The 9,486-nt window shown below is 31.1% G+C and overlaps 1 protein-coding gene across 1 annotated transcript in view; it reads left to right on the plus strand.

Annotated features, from left to right (window-relative positions):
* Positions 1-9,486, plus strand: part of LOC106472247 (muscle calcium channel subunit alpha-1-like) — a 58,717-nt gene that overhangs the window by 12,708 nt on the left and 36,523 nt on the right. Inside the window, exons 10-16 of the mRNA XM_022400846.1 lie at positions 396-420; positions 1,221-1,281; positions 1,737-1,950; positions 2,749-2,878; positions 4,811-4,870; positions 7,416-7,522; positions 8,970-9,057. Of these exons, the coding sequence (XP_022256554.1) occupies positions 396-420; positions 1,221-1,281; positions 1,737-1,950; positions 2,749-2,878; positions 4,811-4,870; positions 7,416-7,522; positions 8,970-9,057 (685 nt within the window). The remainder of the gene's footprint in view (positions 1-395; positions 421-1,220; positions 1,282-1,736; positions 1,951-2,748; positions 2,879-4,810; positions 4,871-7,415; positions 7,523-8,969; positions 9,058-9,486) is intronic.

The raw sequence follows: 9,486 nt of genomic DNA on the forward strand, positions 1-9,486 counted from the left end.
GAAGCCGTACGGCTTCCACTTTAAAATATCGCTTTACAAGTACGTGTTTCGACGTGATCTACGTCATCCTCAGGAGTAACTTACAAGACTATTTTATACTTTCCCCCTTATCGTATTACTGGTCTTGTAAGCTACTCCTGCGGATGACGTAGATCATGTCGAAACCTGTACTTGAAAGCGATATTTCAAAGTGGAAGCCGTACGGCTTCAATGAAGTTTTTATTGTGCAAATATAAAACGTTGTTTTTAATCATTTATTATAATATAAAATATTTTAAACACAAGTGCCAGTAGTGCATATTTGCTTTCATATTGCTTTAATTTAGTATGAATGTGACTTATTGTAAAACATATAACACATTTACTTGAATCGCCTTACACGTTCTTTGTTTCAGTTCTATGGACGTGCTTCACAAGCCTGTAAGTTTGGTTTCTGCAGTATTTATCATCTTTATATATTTATTTCTCATTCTAAAAGAATCGTCTGTAAATCTAATGTTCATTCAGGTTTTAACCCTTGCGTACTTTTGGTATGAATTTGATTGACCTGAATTTTTTTAAAGTAAGCATTCTAAAGTACAAAACATTTTACTAGATTTAGAATTTATGTCACACCAGTTTACTTAGTTTTAAGATTGTAAAAAAATAATGTAGATATTGAAATTTATACTTTTTTCTTTTTATCACAGTTAGTCTTCTCCTTAGCATTTGTCCTAATTGTTTAGGACCCGCTTTTTTCTAGTCCTTGACCTTATTCTTTATCAAAAGTACATTCACACTGCATTTTCTCATGTCTTCTCTCACTATATCCATCCACCTTTTCTTCAGTCTTTTTCTTGTCCTTTTTCCTTCCACTGTTACATTTATTACACTTCTACCAACATAGTCCTCTTTTTCCACATGACCGAGCTATCTTAGGCGAGTTTTTCCCATCATTTCCATAATTGGTACTACTTTTATTGCAGCTAGTAAATGGATACAATTATATGTTTAATGTCGTTTTGAGGCTGCCTGATGAGATTTCTTTCCACTGCCATTACATAAATCACTGTATAAGCTGTTTTTTTTTTTTCGTCCCAACAGCTTAAAGTTGTGATTGGAGTCTAATTATTTTTTTCTTTTTGGCTAAAGACTGTCTTAAGAACTCCAAGTTCAGATATTAATTTGTTTGTATAATCTTTTTTAGAACTTAATGCAGTATTTTCTACTTTTTGATTTAGGTTCATATAAAAGTGGATGATACTTCTGCAGAGGAAGATGAGGAAAAGACAGTAGAAGGAGGTAAGTTTTCAATATTCAGTCTGGGCATAGCATGGCCTGGTAGTTCAGTCTGGGCCTAGCATGGCCTGATAGTTAAGGTGCTCAACTTGCAACCTGAGGATAGTGGGTTCGAATCCCCATCACCAAAAATGTGCACTCTTTCAGCTGTGGGGTTGTTATAATGTAATGATCAATCCCACTATTCATTGGTAAAAGAGTGGACCAAGAGTTGGCAGTGGGTGGTGATGACTTGTTGCCTTCCGTCTAGTCTATCACTGCTAAATTAGGAATGGCTAGCACAGATAGCCCTCGTGTAGCTTTGCACAAAATTCAAACCAAACCAATTCAGTATTCAGTCATTATAAAAAAATTAAACAGAACTGTAACTACAGCAAAATTATATCAATCAATGAAAATCACTGTAACTTTTAACCACCAAAATACAACTGTTTTAAAACTGTGTTTTGGACTCTCAGATGATGATGATGAAGATGAAGAATATGATGAGGAAGAAGAAGATGAAGAGGAAGAAGAAGATGAAGAAGAAGTTGAAGAGAAAGAAAAAGATTTAGAATCAGTTGTAATATCTACTGGAGCTCGCCCTCGACGTGCTTCTGAGCTTACTATCCCCACAAAAATTCACCCCATTCCTAAGGCCTCATCTTTCTTTGTCTTCTCTCATACAAATATGTAAGTGGTAAACATATAATTATGAATAGCTTTTAAATACAGTTTGATATTGAAGTTAGATATTTTGTTATCAAATTTTTTTAATATTTTAGGTGTATGTTTTGCTTTTGTTTGTTTGTTTTAGTGCGAGCTAGGTCTCATAATAGAATATATAGAACAATTATTTTCTATAAGCTTTTGTTCCAATATTTAATCAAATTTTATAGACCCCAAATTAACTTTGAATAAAGATGGAACTATTCTCTAAAGTTTTGGAAATTTAGATTTCTTTTTTACACATTAACATTAAATATTTATATGACAATATCGAAGCAAACAGCTAGTTTTTTGTACATGTCCCATAGGTAAACTACACTCTTTTATTTCCTCATTATTACTTTAATATACAGTGTTGATTAGAATGCTTAATATATTTCATTTTGTTACTCTTTACTTTTAGTATAGAAATTATTTTGCATTTTCAGTTGAACATATGTATTTAGGGCTAACCTAAGTCTCTTAAGCTGGCCAAACTTTGTGAAATATTATTGGGATTATGTTTAAAAATATCATGAACAGTGAGAGTACCCACCTTATGAAAATATGCATTACAATCTTTGTAAATAGGGACGTAAAAAGAATATATTTAATTCTCTATAGTCATTACCAGGTTGAATTTTAGTTTCACTGTAAGTTGGTAGCTTGATCTGATTGGAAGTTAATATTAATTAATTGCTTATTATATTCTTAAGTTAAAACATACATGAAAAGCATCGATTATACTTCAACAGGTGATTGATTTAAGTTATTATTCTACAGAATCCGTGTCTTTTGCCATCGTATTATAAACCACTCAATCTTCGGCAACCTTGTTCTTGTTTGTATTCTCGTCAGTAGCACCATGTTAGCAGCAGAAGATCCTCTTAATGCAAATTCAGAAAGAAATAAAGTGAGTATATATTTTCAAGATTTTCACAGAAATTAAAGTGTCCTCTTTTTTTTTCGTTTTCTTGGTAGCATCTGTTGTCTTTTGTAAATGTTAACAAGTTGTTTAAGCGAATGAAACCTGGAATTTATTGCTTTGCGTAGTCCTCAGCAAATGTCACTTGCATTTTTTTTTCTTAGCTTCATCTCTCTATAAAATCTCTTCATGTCATTCTGTACCTCGAAGTTTGAACGTTTCAGCTTGTAGCAGTATAGATGCTACACATTAAAAGAAACTCCATTTATAACAGAGCATTAACACAATATGCCGTGCAAGTACAACTGCTGTTACCATAAATACATGTACCTAAGTAATCACAATAACCATTATTGTAAGTATTTACACATTAATAACAACTGTTACTGTAAGTACCTGCACAGTGTTAACATTCGTAACAGTAAGCACCTACATGGTATTAACAGCTATTACTGTAAGTACTTACAAAGTGTTAACAGTTGGAGCAGTAAGTATCTACACAATATTAACAGTCGTTACAGTAAGTACCTACACAGTTTTAACAGTTGTTACACTAAGTATCTACAAAGTTTTAACAGTTGTTACACTAAGTACCTACACAGTCAGTTGTAACAGTAAGTATGTACACAATTTTAACAGTTGTTACAGTAATTAAATACACTGTGTTAACAGTTATTACTGTAAGTACCAACACAGTGTTAATAGTTTTCTACAGTTTCCTTAAGGATGAAAGAGTTTACGTAGAAGAAGCACATTTCTTCAAAAGCTAGATTTCAATAGAAACTGTATGTATACGGATGTCTGTGTATGTATACGGTTGTCTGTGTATGTATGTATTTATATGGTTGTCTGTGTATGTATGTATACGGTTGTCTGTGTATGTATATGGTTGTCTGTGTATGTATACTGTTGTCTGTGTATGCATACGGTTGTCTGTGTATGTATGTATTTATATGGTTGTCTGTGTATGTATTCTGTTGTCTGTGTATGTATACGGTTGTCTGTGTATGTATGTATTTATATGGTTGTCTGTGTATGTTTGTATTTATATGGTTGTCTGTGTATGTATGTATTTATATGGTTGTCTGTGTATGTATACTGTTGTCTGTGTATGCATACGGTTGTCTGTGTCTGTATGTATTTATATGGTTGTCTGTGGATGTATACTGTTGTCTGTGTATGTATATGGTTGTCTGTGTATGTATACTGTTGTGTGTGTATGTATACTGTTGTCTGTGTATGTACTTATATGGTTGTCTGTGTATATATATGGTTGTCTGTGTATGTATATATACGGTTGTGTGTGTATACAGTTGTCTGTGTATGTATGTATATGGTTGTCTGTGTGTGTGTGTGTGTTTACGGTTGTCTGTGTATGTATACGGTTGTGTGTGTGTATACAGTTGTCTGTGTGTGTGTGTGTGTGTGTATACGGTTGTCTGTGTATGTATACGGTTGTCTGTGTGTGTGTGTATACGGTTGTCTGTGTATGTATGTATACAGTTGTCTGTGTATGTATGTATATGGTTGTCTGTGTGTGTGTGTGTGTATATATGGTTGTCTGTGTATGTTTATCTGTAGTGTAGTAGAATTTCACATACCAAATATTTTCATTCTTACATATATGTAGTATAGTTATAGAATTCATCAACGTTAGTTACTCATATTACAAAAGTGTTGAGACATACAGTTTAATAATGTCTACAGCATTAGGTGTTATGCACTTTTAGTTTGCTGGTAAATTAATGACTTATATCAGACACATGGAATCAAAAGATCATACTCGAGCAGTGGATCGTCTTCAAAATGGAACAGTAATTTGTTAATGACATTTGAATCGTCTATTTTAGTTGCAATTTTTAATTCATCTTTTTCTTGTGTTTAAGTTTATAAAGTTTGTGTTATTTTTCTATTTTCTAGGTTCTCAAATACTTTGATTACTTTTTCACCACTGTCTTTACAATTGAAATCACGTTAAAGGTAAGTACTTTTCTTTGTAACTTCATGTGATGAAGTACGGTTAACAAGAACTACTGTGTCAAATCAGTAACTTTATTTTTCACATCTTCAGTTAATGATTATTCTATGTCTGTCAGTATTACTTAATTTTGCATTTGCGTTGCATTTCATTCTGACATTTCCATCAATCGAAAACTGTAATTAAAATTATTGTTCACATTTCCAAAGTATTAATTTTTTTTACAAACCTTATGAGCTAAAACCACAATAGATGATAATATGAAGAAAGTGGGTTGCATTCATGAATTTTTATTGGTTAAAAAATTAAATAAGACGATATAGTACGTTAATATTTCAGCCACGCAAGTACAAGGAGATGTGAAGTTAAAACCACCGTGCATTAACAGAATATTTGTTGTATTTATTTGGATGTTACAAAATGCAGTGAAAATTACCGAAAAGATTAATTGTGTGTGTCGTGTTCATTAGTATCTTTAAACGATTTTTGCTCAATCTTATGTGACAAAGTTTTTAAGTAAGTTATGCTCTCTATTTATAAGTTTCTTTCTTCCAATGACTAATTATTAAATATTCATATTCTGACCTGTATATAACACATCTAAAAATGTGATGACCTATCTTTGGTTTATATTTGCAAAATCATGATTTAGAAACAGGGTTATTTCAAAACGGAAAGTTAATGGTATTTGAGACATTTTGTAAAAAAAACCTAATTTTATAGGCCTGTTAATACGGGGTTGCATCCTGTTGTCGGACAATAGATGACATAAATGAAAAAACTTAAACGTTCTCTAAATGAAGACTGATCTCTGATGATCTCCATGTACATTATTGCAAGAAACATCTTGATAAAATGCTGAAACTTGTTTGTATTAAAAGTAACTATTGTATGTCTAACCAAAAATAGGAGTTTATGAGATTAGTATTTTAACATTTTGGAAAAGAAAAACAGGAACTTTTTGCGACATTGTACGAACATTGTACACACATTGTATAAACATTGTACAAACATTGTATAAATCTTGTACAAACATTGTATAACTCTTGTATAAACATTGTACAAACACTGTACAAACATTGTATAAACATTGTATAAATCTTGTATAAACATTGTATAAATCTTGTACAAATATTGTATAAACATTGTACAAATATTGTATAAACATTGTACAAACATTGTATAACTCTTGTATAAACATTGTACAAACATTGTATAAACATTGTATAAATCTGGTATAAACATTGTACAAACATTGTATAAATCTTGTATAAACATTGTATAAATCTCGTTGAATTTTGTATCAAGAGTGTGAAGCTGAAACTAATGAGTTACATTATCACCTTAGTGAGTGACTAACAAAACTTTGAGCCAATAATTTTTAAGCTGTGAATAATTGTTTCATCTGCATTCAAAAATTTTTTATTTTCAAGTTTCCATTATATGTTTAGTTAATTTGAATCATGCGATATAAGACCGTTGATTGTAACACAAACTTTTAAAGTTTTGAAGCTAAGAAATATTTTTCTAATTTTGGTGACTCTATATAGTAATTTTTTAATTTGTTGAATTACTTAATTCATAATGAAACTAACAAACATAATGTGACATTCAATAAAAGTCTATATAATTATGAGGACAACAGTATATTCTTATCTCTCTGAATGCACTATAGATGCAGAAATGCTACTCACGAGATCAACTTTTTCTTAAAAAGGTAACAACCAAAAGTGTGTAGTGACTTGTCAAATTTTGCTGCACAATGGAATTAACCAATATTGACAGGATAGGAATTACCAAAATTTTGCAAACCATATCAAATCTGTTGCATTCTTTCTACTTAAAATAAAACTTTTTTGATTTAATTTAGTTAAACACTTTGAGGAGTGTGTGTGTGTTTTGTTTTAACAAAGCCACACCGGGCTATCTGCTGTGCCTACCGAGGGGAATTTAACCCCTGATTTTAGCATTGTAAGCCCTAAGACTTACTGCTGTCCCACCGTTGGACCAATTTGAGGGTTATGAATTACATATACATATAAGCTTCATGGACTTAGACTTTGATGTATAAAGAAAAAAAGTGAGAAAAAATTTATCATGAAAAACGAATGTTAAAATTCCTGATTTACTACAGTTAGTCCATTTTGCACAAGACCCCAGCATACAGATGGAACTGGTAGCATTGATTCAACATACTTTAGATTAAAATGAAATGCCTTGAACATACTTTAGATTAAAATGAAATGCCTTCAACATACTTTAGATTCAAATGAAATGCCTTCAACATACTTTAGATTAAAATGAAATGCCTTCAACATACTTTAGATTAAAATGAAATGCCTTCTATTGTTTTTCCTTCAATATATTATAAACAAATTTTCCGAACACACCAGATGTGCGAGATATTGTTTTTGAAGTTAGACATTCAGTCATATTTAACTAGAACAGAGTAATTATTTTCAGACCTGCCCCCCCCCCCCTGATGGAGGTTCATGAATTGTGATTCCTTGTGTTTATGTTTCTAATTACTTGTGTTGATGTTCTCAGGCTATTACATATGGTGTTATTCTTCACAAAGGCTCGTTTTGTCGGAGTGCATTCAATCTCTTAGATGTCCTGGTTGTTTCCGTGTCCCTCATATCTTTCGCTTTTGAGTAAGTATCTGCAATATATATAGATGGTTGTAGTGAGAAAGTAAAACAATGCTCACGTTCATTTGTCAAGACATTGTACTGCAGCTTTAGAAATCTAATTTGCAATGTGAAATAAGAAATTTTGTATGCACGTATGTGTATATAAGATGATAAAAACACGAGCACTTTTGAAGTGTTATAGTGTTTATATGATCTTGTATCAAGACTTCTTGAACCTACATGTTTTACTGACATCATGTGTGTGTGTGTATATATATATATATATATATATATATATATAAATGTGGTTAAATTATGTTAATTTAAGAGATAGAAATCAAGTTTTTTTTTTTCTGCACAAAGTGTTAAACGTGTGTACAGTATGTATTTAACTCCTGCAGTTTATAAAAAGTTTTTCTAAACTTTGTACACATTTAGATTATGGACTTATTTCTAAGTGGAAAGGTGTATGACGACTTTATTAATAAACTCTTCCTCAAATGTTTAATGAGATTTTATTAAGTTTTCCAAAGAAGAATGAGTAAAGAGTGATCACATGTAGCAGCACAGAAGCCCACCAAAATATTTTCAAGGGGGCAAAACATGTATGTAGGGGATCAGCTTTTACAGTGCAAGTCAACGGACTAAAAGAATATGTATTATGTGTGCTTAAACACAAACGCAAATTTACAATTTTAATAAGAATAACTAAAAATACTTAGTTTAACTATGATGTTAAGTTTATATAATAATACATGCAATTTTTCGTGAAATATAATGGGTAGAATACCCCTTCTTGTGGGCACCCACATGTAAGGGTGAAAGACCCCACCTTCAGCAGAATTACCCCTCTTCAAACAGAAAGGTTTTTAGTAACTCACACCTGATATTTGCACAGAATATCACTGATGTTTTTTTAAATTAATCCTTCATTCATGGACACGTGCCAGAGTGTATTTCAAAACTGTTAATTATATATGTTTTTTTAAAATTTAAACTCTATTATTTTATATGTTGTTATATGAAAACCAAAATCTTTTATTTCCTTCCTTTTATTTTTGTCAAACTTAGTGATCATACTTGTTATATTTAATGTTTGAATTAGCTTATGAATCAAGACGTATGTCTGAAGAGGCTTCAGTGATGTTTTCCTTTAGGGCATATTCCAATTGTACTTGTTATATTAGTATCTTTATATATATATTATAGAAAGAACTAGAGGTGTAAAATTCTACTTTCTACTTGTATTTATCACTACATTAAAATAATCATACATGTTACATAGAAATAGTTTGTAGTTTTGTACCAATGTAACCATTTCTTTTCCTGATTTGGAACACTGCAGTTAACTTAGTTAATCTGTTTTCAAGATGATACTTAATCACTAAACTATATTGAAACATCACGCACGTATTATAAATATTATATTTGAATCTAGAACATAACTTTTACAATTGCCATTTTTCAGCAATGAAGCTATATCTGTTGTCAAAATTCTTCGTGTCCTGAGAGTGTTAAGACCACTAAGAGCCATTAATAGAGCCAAGGGACTCAAGGTAAAAACTGTTTTATTCTTTAATCTTCTCTAGGTGCAGTGTTAAAGTCTAGCTAAATTATACCGACTTATAAGTAATATATGTTCACTGAAAGTTGATTATATTGCCATACAAACCTTTACAAAAAAACAGATATGGTCCAAAATATTAACTAGTTGCCATTTTCTTTGCTAAAATCTTTTCTTCTAGACATAATGAATGATATTTCTGTAGAAATTATCAGTGTTCGTTTATCTTTTAACTACTATTGCATCTTTTTCTCGTAAGATGTATATTTTCTGGCTGTTACATCTTTTCCTTAAATGACATTATTTTATTGCTGTTTGTCTTTTCCTCAAGCAATGTATATTTTATTGCTGTTACATATTTTCCTTAAATGACATATATTTTATCATTGTTACAGTATTTTTCGGAATATAAGACGCACCC

The sequence above is a fragment of the Limulus polyphemus genome, unplaced genomic scaffold (genome assembly GCF_000517525.1).
Source record: "Limulus polyphemus unplaced genomic scaffold, Limulus_polyphemus-2.1.2 Scaffold5189, whole genome shotgun sequence".
Classification (NCBI taxonomy): Eukaryota; Metazoa; Arthropoda; class Merostomata; order Xiphosura; family Limulidae; genus Limulus; species Limulus polyphemus.